The sequence below is a fragment of the Agrilus planipennis genome, unplaced genomic scaffold (genome assembly GCF_000699045.2).
Source record: "Agrilus planipennis isolate EAB-ADULT unplaced genomic scaffold, Apla_2.0 scaffold15, whole genome shotgun sequence".
NCBI lineage: Eukaryota > Metazoa > Arthropoda > Insecta > Coleoptera > Buprestidae > Agrilus > Agrilus planipennis.
The window spans coordinates 1,003,747-1,018,551 of record NW_020438871.1 but is presented as its reverse complement, the minus strand read 5'-3'; the positions used below and the strand labels follow the sequence as shown (position 1 = coordinate 1,018,551).

The window sequence follows — 14,805 nt, the reverse complement described above, 5'->3', positions numbered from 1 at the left end:
TCCAATCTTATGCTAGGTAGTTAAGAAGAAATGTGTATAAATAAATTTTTAGAAGACTAGCGTGGAGAGTGACATGATGGAGTGGAAATGATATTTTCCTGTTAGCAGCAAATCATAGTCATCGAAAAAGTGGGCTACGGAGATCGGACAGTGTAATGGAATGCATTATCCATTGCAAGAGACAAATGGTGCTGACAGGATAATTCCAATAACCCTATATACTGTTTAGTACCTGATGATTTGTGGCAATTTACCCGGAAAATTCAATTTTGCTGATCACTACATATATCCCTATCGGACATATTAATTTTATTTTCACTATTACATTACCCATCAATGCGAAGTATTTCATTTAATGAATAACGGATGGCAAAAATAAAAAGGAACACTTTTAGTTTTTAATATTGACGACAATGAAATACGTTCGTTAAGAGTGTGTTGTGGTGAAATTTATATTACGTTGTGACTGAAATATTTTACGAAATTATTAAGGCTGCACATTTTTGAAATGTATAATTACAGTTCGGAAAGTCGTTAAATGAAAAAATTGTGTTAGATACCTTACAAATAAATGTTGTCAAGCAACGATGAAGTAATTCTTGCATGCGTCCTTGTCAAGGTATGTTATGTCGAGTTCATAAAGTGATTGAATAAATAATTTGGTTTAAATTTCTTTTCCATTGTTGAAACAAGCCTTTAGATCTGGCATTGTGGTATATATAAACTCACTTGTGTACGTTGTGGTAGAAAGTTTGTACGTTGCGGTCGTGTTACATGTATAGATACGTTCGTTAAACTTAGGGTTATAGTTGTTATCTATTGTGGGTTATCACTTTCATATGTTGTGCCGACACACTCATTAAATGTGCAATTGAACTTTACATTGTGGTTAAATGAAATATTTTTTATTTTCATACGTTTTTGTCAATTTGTAGATTCGGTTGTGGTCAATTAGATTATGAATTAATGTAATTCCTATTGTGGTCGAATATTACGCTGTGGTTAGTATAATGTTAGATAGTAAAGAATTTTGCAGTTGGGCTGGTATTTTACGGATTGTGAGGAGATATTTTCGCGAAAATAATCAAAGTTGGGAGCGAGTGGAGGTAATTTCCATGAGGGTTTCATGTAAGAATCGCCATAAATTGTGGGTGGAAGATTTCGTACAATAGTTAGTTGGTCGACGTGAACTGGCCGCTACGCCTTTTCGTTGTTAGCGGCCAGCAGTTACTTGTTACGTGTAGTGCACGGTGTACGACTATGGTGACGATGGCCACCCTGCCCTACGAGAAGGCGAGAAGGCGACGCTTGCTGCGATGCGATCGAAGGCACCAGGTCAGATAATCGATGACCAGCTGAGCAACGGTACTCAGCCGAAGAGGTCGAGAGTTCTTATGTAGCGCCGAAACGTGATGGAGAGCTCACAATGGGCTCATTGTTTATCAGGCATTTTGCTGCCGAAGCCGATACCGATACCGTACAGCCAACCCCACCATTATGGGGGCCTTTAGTTAAAGCTGCAAGACCAAAGAACTGTTAACTCAACACTAGTAGCGAACTGACACACGCTCCTCGGACAGGGCCATAACACAAAATCTGTAGCTCGAAGTTACGACAATCCATAAGGGGTTTTCTTGCTTAATACATGGTAAAACCCCAATTAGTATATTTTGCTAAACAAATACATTTGGACCGACCTTTCCTTATTGCATTATTTATTTGTAGTTCAGTTCAAAATATAAAATTACCAAATTAATGTATATTTACTATTACAGAAAGCTAAGGTTTAATTTTTTCTTATGATGCCAAGAAATATTCCAAATGAAGAATTTATGTTTTCCTTATAAATTTGTAATTCGAATGCAAGGTGGCCCATAAACCAATATCCACCATTACATTCAATATCCTCTGTTTATCAAAATATTTGAATTTCTTTGGGAAACTATGTGTAAAGTTAAGATTACTTTATAAACAATATTAGCGACATACTTAACGTCTCTTTAAACAAGTTCTTCAGCGAATATTTAATTACTAAACATGTTTTTTATTTTTAATTAAGCGAAGATTATTTGTTTAGTTGTACAAATCAATTGCTTTTACAATGAAATTGACTAATTGTTTACGACAGGATAGCTGATTGGCGAATTTTTTATTTCATTCATATACCTACGTATACAATCATTAATTTGTATGTCAATAGTCAAACAATTTAAGGTAAATGTTCGTGAATTTATGTTCAAAGTAGCAACAAGATGATTTTTGATTATATTCCTAGACATACTAAGTATTACCAATAGAAACGATAATAAGTTTTTGGTGGAAATGTTGCGCGGAAGTTTCTGTAGAAAGAAGGGCGGTGAAATAATTTGCACATTAAATTTCCCATGAAATAAATCATCGATGGAGGAAACGATTTCAGTTAAAACTCGTGAACTTTATCTATAATTTGAGGGACCATATTTCTAAGAGCTACTCTCAAAATCAGATCGTGATAAGGGGCCTACTTTGTTATGCACCCTCAAACAAACCGCGGCAGTATTTCATCCTGATTTATTTGCACTTCGCTAAAAGAATCGAAAAAACGACTCTGAATCAATCAGCCATTATTTCTGTCTTTCCGCGTCCTGCCGGAGATAAACCGTTGGGTCAAACTACAGGTCGGTGTCACTTCAAGGCGCTCCTCAAGACACTTTCACACCCTATTCTACTTCCTGAATTTATTTCGCTACGCTTTTTTGTAATATTGTACCGAAAAAGCATTTTATTAATTCAACTTGCCGTTCACGCTGCAAATGACAGCGACTTCCTACATATAATACCATTACACCGAAGAAATTTCGACTTTTACTGATTGCACATCCAATCTTATGTACTTGAATTGTGCAATGTTTTGTTCTTAATGGTTTTCTTCATGTTTTAAGGAGCTACAGGACTAATGTAAGTCAAAAGGCAACGATATCGTACGTTCTAATTCAAACTTTAATGGCCCATACCCCATAAAAAGCTCATGAATTGGAAAACCCCACAACCCCTCAGAAGGTTGACTTGTCATCATTTTCAAGTCGAATATTCTGAAGTTTAAAATACTTAATGGTTCTGTTTTATTTTAAAACAAACGTGAATAATTCATTAAAAACTTCCTTTCAACACCACACCTTTAATACTGTAGATAATACTAATTGCAATTATAAAAGTGAATTAAATTGTTAAAATAAAGAACGGCGACTCTCTCTCTCTTCTCTCTCAATTCTCAAGTGCACGAGGCAATACTTTCGACATGGAATTCAAAGAATGTCGGGGAAGAACAAAGATCGAAGAAGAACATGCAATGTTGTCAGTGTAATATCATAAGAAAATCTAGTGTTGCTTAATGTTTTTGGCAGAAAGCAAAATGGGACGCTTAATATATAATAGTTTATCTCCCAAGTTTATAAAATAGAGTAAAACAACACAAAAAATATAAGGATTCTAGAGGTTTATATAAATCGCAAGACTTTTAGTATTATGTGGGAGAAAACATTATGGTACATGGTAGTACTAGTAGAAACTACTTGCTCAATTCGTTTTTCTTGAGTATTAAGAATATAATTTTATAAATTCCTGGTCATTTACTTGGTCTCTAAAAGTTTACATAAACTTTATTGGAAAACTAAAAATAATCGTCGATTTCCAAACAAATTTTTAGGATTTTCAAATCTCAGCCGGAGAAAAATTCATGATTCTATAGTACTATTCTGCATATTAAGATAATAATTTTGTAATGTTCGTGGTCATTTGATTGGTCTCCAGAAGTTTACGTAAACTTTATCGGAAAACTAGAAATAACCTTCGATTTTCAAGTAATACGATGTCAGTCAGTGGAAGAAAAATTCATGGTACTACTTGGACAGTTCGTGGTCATTTAATTGCTGAAGGATGGTTCTGGACAGATGTCGATAACAACAGCTTTAGACAGAATTGATGAGAACGTAAAGATTTCTAGAAGTTTATCTAAACTATACGAAAGTTTTCCAATGCCTGGGAGGTTGTTCTTACTTGAATCTGGTGATATGCGATATTGGGAAAAGAATGATGGTTTTTGGAATTGATGAAATTTAGAGAAGTTGGCAACAACGATGACTTTGATAGGTGTATAGGATGGTCAAACGTTTTTTAAAGATAGGTCATTTAAAACATAGTTATTTATATCATGACAACGGTGATTTCTAGCGTTTGTGCGGCATGGTATGAAGGAGACCACTACGGACTACGGGCACTGCCATAGCCCGAGGCCTTGCAATCGGCGTGCCCTAGCGGAGAGGTGCCCGGGCGACTGCTCTTCGTGACCGAACAAGTCACGACCTCTTGAAACTTAACCTGCTCCACGACGGGTTAACATACGCCAGAGTTTACGGCAACGAAGAGCAATCCTACCTACCTTCCTTCCTCAACTTACTATGTACACAGATATCTACTGTAAATTACTTGCAATTAAAACCATTGCCTATCTTCTTCTTTATACATATACCGTTTTAAACAACAAAATGCAATACCGTACCATCACAAAAACACGTGTGAAACATCATTTATTCTTCCCTATCTCTATATCTGTTGTACTAATTGCTTTTTATAACTTCGACATGCAATTAAACACTTTGTTCCAACCGAGCCTTCCTTTTTATCTTGTCATTTATGAAACTTTCTTTTCCTCAACACAATTAAAATAATTTCTTTTATTTCTATCGATTGTTGTTATTGTAGGTAAAATAGCAAGAAATTTCAACTTCTGAATTACGAATTTAAATTGAGACTTTGATCAATGCTTTAATAGCTTTTCCCCGAAAAGAACAGAAGACTTTCTGTTTCAATAGAACAAAATCAAAATCGTTTATTTTTCCTATCTATTTCTAATAGACCTTAAAGGACACAAAAAGCTTCCAAACCTTTCTATTCTAATGGTCAATTTATATGAATACATTAATTTGTTGTACATATATTAGTTTTTGCCATAAAAAATAAAAAAAATTTGAAACAAAAATATGTTCCATTTGGTTACGTGCTTATCACAACATGGGTCGATATTCTTATTAGAAACATTACTAAAATTCCGAATGAGTAGCAAATTTCTTCAATCTGTGTTCAATATAGGCTGTCTTTACGTTCATTAAAGTCTTAAAGCCTAATTACAAGTTAACCAATAATATTCTATACAGTGAATAATAAGTTACTAAATAGTACAGAAGTTTCTAAAAAAAGTTTCGATTAGGTATCTTAATTCTTTTGACGTTTAAAATTTTAATCATTCTGAGAATCCTAAGCGTAATAACCTTCAGATTAATTACATCATCAGAGTCAGCATGCAACGTTAAATATCATTTTAAAATTAAATTATTTTACTTTAGAGTGTTATTAATATTATAAACATTTACGAAATAAAATTGAGTGGACAGATATTAGTTACTATCACTTACCAGTAGTAAAAAGGACTATTGCTTTCAAGCAGGAATATTCGGCGGAATCCACGTGGAGGGCTTTAAGCTTTTCCACTTGTTCCTGAAAAACAAAAGGAACAATTTTGAACATGGTACTTAGAATCGAAGATAGTCAAGTAAATTTAAGGGGTAAAAACTTTTTATTACTTCACGTGATTATTTAACGTTTCGCTTTACAATATTGAAGCTTCAAGAAGCTACAAGAAACTTTAGCTGTGGCTCTCATATACTAGTCTGATGAAGTTCTAACACTGTAAACTGATACGCTGACAATAAGAAGTTTTCACCCCTAGGGTTGACTTCAGTTTCTTCTATGAAACGTCACGATTGTCATTGTTATTAAGTTATCACACCAATAGTTTTCGGCAATAATTATTTTTCAGTCCGCATTAGTCATTAGTAATTGCCTCAAAGGCATATAAAGTGCAAGTAGTTTTTGTTGGTTTGTAACCTACCTGGAATATCCTAATATGATCCATGAATTGCACGACCCTATCAGCACACATGGGTGACGCATGAAGACCTGCTGCAGCTATTAGTGGTGCTACATGAAGCGGCATTGAACATTGACTTGCATTTAGTACAAACAGTTCTGACCATACCAACCGTAAAAGGGCTACCTGAAGGGACAAAAAGAAGAGAAAAAAAAATGTGTAAGAATACGATTCTCTCTTTCTGTTAGATGATTAACTGGGATTACCTGATCGGTAACTTGTAGATCGGGAAAGAAGGGTATATTTCGAGCCCATTCTACCGCAGAAAATAATAATCTCGCGGCAAGTTCGCAAATATTATCAATGCCCATGATATTATTTGCTTGAATACATTGGCCATACCGACTCGTGGGATAAGGCTCTGCCCTAAGGAGTAAAGATATATAACTGCTGAGGTATGAATGATTACTGAGACTTGTGGCAACTGAGTCGCCACCAGTAAGGAACTGATTTGGAATGCCTGGTAGAGCTGGCTGGGATGGAGGCACTCTCCCTCGTTGGACGGCTAAAACAAAAAAGTCGTATCAATATAATTTGATGGTACACCCGTCAGAGAATTAAGAAACTTTAAATAAGAAAGTATCTATCAAAAAAAAAAGAAAGTGTCAGACCTAAAAGTATTTCAATTATGTTTAAGTGTTACAATGGTTTTCCAAAGATTTTAATCTTATTGTCAAATCTGATTTATCCACACCGAAAGTTGAGTTGTTATTATTACGAAGTAAAATCGAACTGTTGCGGTTGTTAGGTACTGTTAAACGTGGATGTCATTTAAGATCCATTTTGTTCGATAAAAAAAATATGGTACCTAATTGCTGTATGGTCAACGCGAAAAGAAACTAAACAACGAAGAAAATTCACTTGAAGTATATAAGATTTTTATTGGAACGAACTAAAGAAAAAGGTGTTACGCTATATAAGAAGTGTATAACTAATTGAATTCTTGACTTCCAGGGACTTTTCCTGAATTTGTATCATATCTTCTTTAGATTCGAAGGTCCTAGCTCAACTGGAAGTGTCCTACAGGTTTACGCCTTTACCAACTCTTATTTATTTCGGAAATTTTTCTCAAGATGTAATAAGCGATGTCTCTGTTGTGATGTCTTTAAGTATCAGTGAAGTTTTTAGCTTTGGCGCATTTGTTTTTGATGTATTTTTGACGGCGTAGAAGCCTTTGTCTTACCGATGTTGAGGTATTAAGAATGAATGATCCTTGCCAGATCCATACTTATGAAAAATGACTACATAGTTCAGTTTCTACACACCATAAAAGTAAAAAGTCGAACACCAATCGCAGCAATCAATGTTAATTCAAACGTCAAGTTTTATATAAATGATCTCAGGCCTTGATTAATGGTACCCTGTACCTTCGGAGAGGCCACTTCGCGCGAGCCAAGAGTAAAGCACGACGTGATGCTGAATTAGAAATCGAGGGTCACACAATATCTTGCACGGCGATGTCTTGAAAAAAATAACCTTTTTTGACTCCAATATTACGCTTTCCTTTTTTTGACATTTTACGAAATCGGGCACAACAACGCAAAATCAAAACATTCCTATCTATCGAGTATTTGTACTACCGCTGAGCTTTTACGTCTTCGTATATGAAATAGAACTTTTCTCTTTTTTAAATTCCCATTAATCAACCCCGCTATCAGGTAACACAAAAGAAATCATCATCATCATCAGAGGGTTGTTGGACATGCACCTCCACTCTTTCCTATCCTGAGCTAATCTTCGCATTTCCCTAAAACTAGAACATCCCACACCCTTAAACGCTTGTGAACAGTAATGTAATCTTGATCTGATTCTAATAAGTCTGAAAGTAATAATAAATTTTAAATTACGAATCCAAAAAAAAAAATAGAAATAATAAATTTCCGATGAGACATCAAAGGGGTCAGATTAATTAAATAAGACTAATTTTAAGGATTATTTAGATTATTATGCAGACAACATATTACAAACATAGTTTTATTAACGATAACATAACGAAATCGGAAAACAAAATACGTAAACATTATTAAAAATTGCAACAAATATGTTCATTAACTCTTAAAGTCGCAAAGAAATAATTAACATGTCACGAAAATTGTTTTCTCTACTTAATTTATTGTCCGTTTACATAAAAAAAAGATTATAATATATAAATCTTCTGAATTAACTTAACAAGAAAATTTACAAATCGTTTTGAATATTTATAAAACGATGTTATTACAATGTGGTTTATGAATATAATAACGATGTGATATATGTTTATGTTTACGACAAAGTTTCGTTGATAAGATTGTTGTAATAATATGTCAGATATTGCACCAAAAAAATAACTTTATTTTTCCACTGAAAGCTTGTATTTGTAACGAAGGATGAAAAAACTTTATAATCACTGATAATGATGCCCTAATTAAAGGAAATAATAATGATCTTCCCAGAAGATCATGAAATCAAAAATTTATAGAATGTTTTTTCTCCACAGGATTAGCCAAAATTGGATTTAGAATGACTGGTGAGAAAGTATCTAAGGAATTCATATTTTGTACTTACTTTCAAGAAAGTCTATTAAGTATTCATTTCAATGAAAACAAGGAAAACTGCGTGGCGATGACGCTGGAGAATTAATAAGTCAATGAAATACGTAAACTTGGTCTGGGAAATAGTCAAGGAAAGTGCATATAAAATAATGACCAATTTAATTTGTGTTTTATTTTTTTAAGGAAGTTGCATTAAAGCAAAGCAAACTAGAAAATAAATTGTTATTTCCCTTTTGTGTTAAAATCGCCCACCGCCGTCGATGTCTTTAATTGCATAATTTATAGTGTAATTGTTTCTGTTACGTTTTATTTGACTTTCTTATGTTTGTTTCAGAAGTTGATTCGGAGTGGCTGTTGATGCCGATGATAGAATACACTTGTAAGTACAATAAAGTAAGAAGAAGAAGAAGAAGGGGGGTAGGCGGAGGGGGGGCGCAGAATATGACTTTAAATTTTGTCCGGAATGCTAACAGTTGAGCAAAACGCATGTAAAATGACAACGGAGCTGTTCTTTGTTCTTCATGGTGTTTAGCTAAGCCCCATCTCTCGACACATGCTTCTTAGTCTTGCTTCGAGGTCAGGGTCAGAAAAGGTCATTTCCCACGATAGCCACACTCGGCATAGCAACCTCTAGTGCTGAATTACAACAGATACCATATTTTAACAAGTTAACAAATTTGTCTGGCCGTGTAACTTATTAAGCTTTGTTAAGATTTATTAGTTGTTGATCAGACAGCATAACATAACTGTAACAAATATTCCTGTCAGTCATTCGACCTAACTAACATCATCTAGCCAATACTTCTTTGATCAATTTAATTCCCATTCTCTCTCTGTTATCATCCGTCATCTAAAATCTAAGAGTTCTTCGACAAAGTAAGGAATCCTGCCAAGAAATAAGTAAAGAAGTTGCAGTTGAGGTTCGGGTCAGGCAGAAGCAGAACGCCAAGAATTGGTTCGTTTGGAGTGAGTAATTTCTTTTTTTTTCCTTAATTAATCATTCGTACGTAGTTGAGGATAGTATCGTGTGTAGCGATGACGTAATAGAATTTGCATCGGTAAAGTTGCAGGATCATGTTGAACGTACGTTGTGGTGAAGCAGCCGGTCAAACCGGTACCAGAATTTACGTACAAAATTAACCGCTGGAAATGGGTATTTCTCACCGAAATGAAAATGCATGAGTTATTGCAAAGTATGTCCAGGAGCTCCCTCTTCGTATGCACGGATAGGCATACGCATAACAGGTAGAATCAGGACTTGTCCGAGGGGTAGGTACACATCGCAATAACACCTTGCAAGGGTTTTTAGGTGGGACTGTTCAGATGGCCAGTGTCCAGTAAACATTATGTAAATGAACGGAGGGCAGTTTTAAGGGATTTATTTAAATGAAAAGGGATCCTTTTTCACTTCGTGGGAACCTTTTCGTATCGCAACGTCTCTTTTCACGCGTTCGTCTTCCACTATGAAATATTATCTTCAGCGGTAATCATTTTCTTGTCCTTTGAACGCCTTTATTGTTCCACGCTTGGCAGCTAACGAATTTGTGATTTCTTATTCCAGTTTACGATTGAATATTTCTTACAATTTACATTTAATTGGTGCATCGAAATTAGTTTCGGGGTGTGATTCTAATCATCGCATTTCTCTAAACATAGATCAACCTACATACATTTCTATCTGCGAAGAGTAATCTGATCTAGGTCCACCCTCTGCTACTTTTAACTACTGTTTCTGCTTTTAATATCTACGTACGTCTCTAACTAGCCTTTTATGTTTTAGAAGATGTCGTACTAACATGTATTGTCTTCCTAATTTGATTCCCGGTTAAGGTTTGACAAAAGCAACTAATTTTCCCTCATTATCCTGAGGTAGTTTATAGTAGGTAAAAAATTGAAAATGAATTTTCACATTAATGTATGTCTTATCGACTTTCATACTACCCTCACTACTAGTTTTTCTAATACCTATCTCCTAATTTCTAACCTACTTTGATAGATTTATCGTTGATTTTTAAGGAAACCTAATTCTGTTCATGGTTTTTGTTACGTATTGCTTAAAATGGTCAGAAATTTCAGAAGAAACCGATTAATGTTGCTTCGCCAATGTATATCTACATAGAAGAATATTAAAAAAAAGGCTTTAAAGTTCTTTATTATCCTGAGTTGGTTTTATATATGTGCTTCACGCAGGGTCTCTAATTATCTCATGGGGTGTTTGATAAACAGGACGGATATAATCTTTATCTTGACAAAGTTTGGCAAAAGGCTTGATGTCTTATAAATTACGAGTAACTAAATGTTGAAACGGGGATTTTCGATGATGAGTGATGTATATTAAAAAAACCAACAGAGTTGCGCTTTAAGAATGAAATCTTTTGAGACAAGATATATTCAGAGGGCAATAGGTTATCAGAATTTATAAGCCACTTGGAATTCAGTGCACTGATAACTAACTAACCAGCCATCAATGATAAAATTACAACACGAAAAATTGAGGACGACGCTCTTGTTGATGATTGGAATATTTCAAAGAAATATCAATTTTTAACAATACCTTACGGTAGTCTAGGCGGGCCTTGAATAGTAGAAGCAACGAAATAAAAATCGAAAAAAAAAAAATAATTTGTATTGACCATTCGCAATATTAATGGAAAACCGGAGCTGCTAATTTTCAAGTATTTTACTGAAACTTCAAGTTGAGACTTTCAGTAAAGTAAGAAGGTGATATAAAACGATTAACTGTTGTACATCTTGTAAGTTTTAATTAATATCGTCGGTTGTCAGCGGATTGCTCACGGTATACAAAAGTACTGAGTTTTAGTCTAATTTTGTAGTGATGTATGGTGCTGTTAGTGGTCTCTAATTAAATGGTAGTTACTGTCACCAAAAATCTAGGAATTCAAGGAGAATATCGTGAACATAACGAATGACTGGCGGTTCCGGGAACAGAAGACATCGGTGCGCGTGTACAAAAGAAACCCGCACACTACATTAATTTCATTACATGGACATTTTCAAGAACGCAGTCTGGAGAGGCTGATGTAGTCTTTATAGCTGTCTACATTTCATATGCTTCCATAAATGACACTTACTGGAAATGTACGTTAAGATCGTCTTTTTTAACGTCAAGACAGATAAACACATCCAGGAAATAATAAAAAAAAAAGAAAGGTACTTAACTAGTTTTCGTCTTCACAAAATATGTACTTCTAGAAGAGGGAGAACTGAGGTGTTCTTGCTCCTGCACCCCTCTAGTATACACATACGTAACATAAACTTGGTGTAGAATGATCGTCACAAAAACAAAAGCAATTTTTCTGGGTGCATGGCATTTTTTTAATTGGATACTTTAGAAAAATGTTAATTCGACTAGAGCGTGAGAAAATGACAATTTACTTTACCAAAGGACTTTTGAATAAAATATGAATTTACACTAAAAATCGCTTCCAATCTAATAATAATAGTTATTGTTGTTATCAATATATATCAATATGACTGATGGGTTTTATACAAGTCATACCTATTCTTGTATTTATTTAACATTTTATTATGCCTTTTATCGTTTTNGAATAATTAGATTAGGTTCTTGTGCAAATTTATTTCCGTTTGAAAATAAACCCGGCAAACTATACTGACACTTTTTCAACAACGTCATCTAGCTGATTTTACTGCTGTCATAAAATCACCACAGTAAACAATAAATTCGGCGAATTGTACAGATTTCTTAAAGGTGACTAGGAGGATCACTTGTTTGAAAGCTGCAGTTGATTCTTTAGCCCTTTATTGTAGGCGTGAGTGATAGCGGTGTCGGTTGTGTTAACACGTTTTGTGAAATAATGATGGGATTATTTGATTAACAATAACTAATTAAGTATCGGGTTTTGATCGTATCGAAGTGGTAATGTGATGTGTGAACTCATAAGACAAAAAACTAAGTGCTAGTGAGACTTTGCTGATTAAAGCTTTTGTGCAGGTAGGTGAGCTATTTCTTTAACGATATGAAGCGTGCTTAGTCATTCCTATCTGTGAAACTAAATATGGCGGAAAATCGTCTAGTAAATTAAATGATTAATGATAGAAAAATGTTTTTAACGTAAATAGACGGTTTTAAGTAAGTTATTTGAAAGGGCCATGCTCCTGTATATTGAATTTTGAATATCAAAATGTTTTTTAATATAAATAGACGGTTTTATTTAAGTTGATCGAATGGACCATTTTCCTCCATATTGAACTTTGATGACTGATGGGTTTTATACAAGTCATACCTATTCTTGTATTTATTTAACATTTTATTATGCCTTTTATCGTTTTATTTATTAACAGTAGAAAATCAGTAAGAATAGAATCATATAAATCTAATTTTATATTAATCATTATCATCATCATAAGGTCTTCTTAAGACTGGTTGGACACGTACCTCCACTCCTTTATGCCTGAGAAGGTGTCTACCAACTTATCTCGCTTATTTTTAATTGACTGCCATAGAGTCCTCTGTTCTCCTATTCTTTCTAATACCACTTTATTTCTAACCTTCTCTATCTACGGTATCCTCATCATAAATATAATAGAACAATATCAAGCTAATTAGATTATTGTTCGCAAATAGTTAAGGATGTGGGATGTTCTAGTTTTAGGGAAATGCGATGATTAGCTCAGGATAGGAAAGAGTGGAGGTGCGTGTCCAACCAGTCTTAGGACTGACAACTTTATGATGATGATATCAACCTAATACTGATGTTTCAAAAATTTCACGCTTAAAATTATAGAAGACGTTTCAGGACATGTGAACAGGGATGAAGTGATACAAGTAAAAACTCAAACCAACATTCCTGTATTTTGTAAATACCTATTTTAAATCGTTTGATATTTATCAGAGGTGAGAAGGCGAACTCTGTTAAGTCTATATTGTCTGTTAGTTGGATTTTTAAATGTCACAGGAGTATTTTTTATATATCCTGGTATTTATAAAAAAACTTGATGTTGGAGGCAGAAAAAAGTGTCTTGTTACTTTCCATTTGGTTCTCTATACCATGGATTTTACTTACTGTTTTCAGAGAATACGTTTTACAAGGATGCACCTTGACTAATTATTATTGTTCCAGGTAGTGTTAAGAAAACAGACTTTCTTTCGTTAGTTTCTCAAAATTAAAAAGTAAAAGCATTCTATTTCTTACTTTGGAAAACAGTGTGCTGATGAACCCGCTTTACTTATTTTGATAAAATAAACTAAATAACGAGAATGTAAATCGGAAATTTTTTATTTAATTTTATTTTTGTGATTCCTGCTCCTTCAGTAACAAATTAAGATTATATTTTCTTGAGGTATCGCTGGTTTCGTGGATGCAATATGGTGATAAGTCGGGGTGTAATATGGATGTTTTGTATGTATAAGAAAAGCTAAGCTCGTTGGACAAAGTTTGCGTTTTATCCCGTAAATATTCAGTAGTCTTATGTATGTGTATAATCTACGTACGGTAGGACCCATTCTATTGTAGTCCATTCTTGTAGATGATTGATCGGTTTAATATACAAATACTTGACCGTAAGGGCCAACAAAGGGCCTTTCTGGTCTTCTAAAAGAACGTTTACGCTTGAATTTATTAACGACTACCCTGAGATTAATGGTATTTTGCCAGTAAACGTTAAGGAAGGTATACGTATGCATACGGCAAGGCCCGAAATAAATTTCCTCTTAGCTATGGTCATTTTATCCAATCTACAATCTGTAAAGAACCCATTTCACCCTGACATCCGTAAAACAAAAGGAAATGTTCTGGATTATGAATTTCCCAAAAATAGACAACGAAATTTCTCCCTATAAACCACTTACATACTGATTTTTCGATCTTATTTGAGCTTATCAGTATGCCTTAAGATAGTCTCGATCAACCCGAAGATGTTACATAATAATAATTATTTTGATTCGTTTTAATTCTCTGTTATAAAAATCTTCAATTAATGTGTCTAATTACTTAATATTTATTTTCAATTCTTCTGTAAAAGAGACCTGTGTACCATTTTAGATTATTTAAATAAATTGAATTTTCTATTAACAAATAGTAATTATCCAGAATTTTACGATAGCAATAAATTGTATTCAGCGTTGGCAAATAGACATATGGTTCATACGAATTTTAAAAGATCTATTCACCCAAAATGTATTAAACAATTAACAACGTAAATATTTTAGAAGGCTAGTTAAAGAGAAAATATTTTTGATTAACTCAATATAAATTTTTACAAAAAATCAGCATCATGCAAATATCTGCAAAAATTATATGAAAATATACTTTTTTAACTGTTGTACAT

At 33.9% G+C, this 14,805-nt stretch overlaps 1 protein-coding gene across 2 annotated transcripts in view; it reads right to left on the bottom strand.

The window, feature by feature from the left end:
- LOC108735254 (steroid receptor seven-up, isoforms B/C) overlaps positions 1 to 14,805 on the bottom strand; it is a 32,742-nt gene that overhangs the window by 7,516 nt on the left and 10,421 nt on the right. For both annotated transcript variants that reach the window (XM_018467128.1, XM_018467130.1), the window contains exons 3-5: positions 6,172 to 6,470; positions 5,927 to 6,091; positions 5,451 to 5,532 (exon numbers count right to left, since the gene is read on the bottom strand). In XM_018467128.1, coding sequence (XP_018322630.1) covers positions 5,451 to 5,532; positions 5,927 to 6,091; positions 6,172 to 6,470 — 546 coding nt within the window. The remainder of the gene's footprint in view (positions 1 to 5,450; positions 5,533 to 5,926; positions 6,092 to 6,171; positions 6,471 to 14,805) is intronic.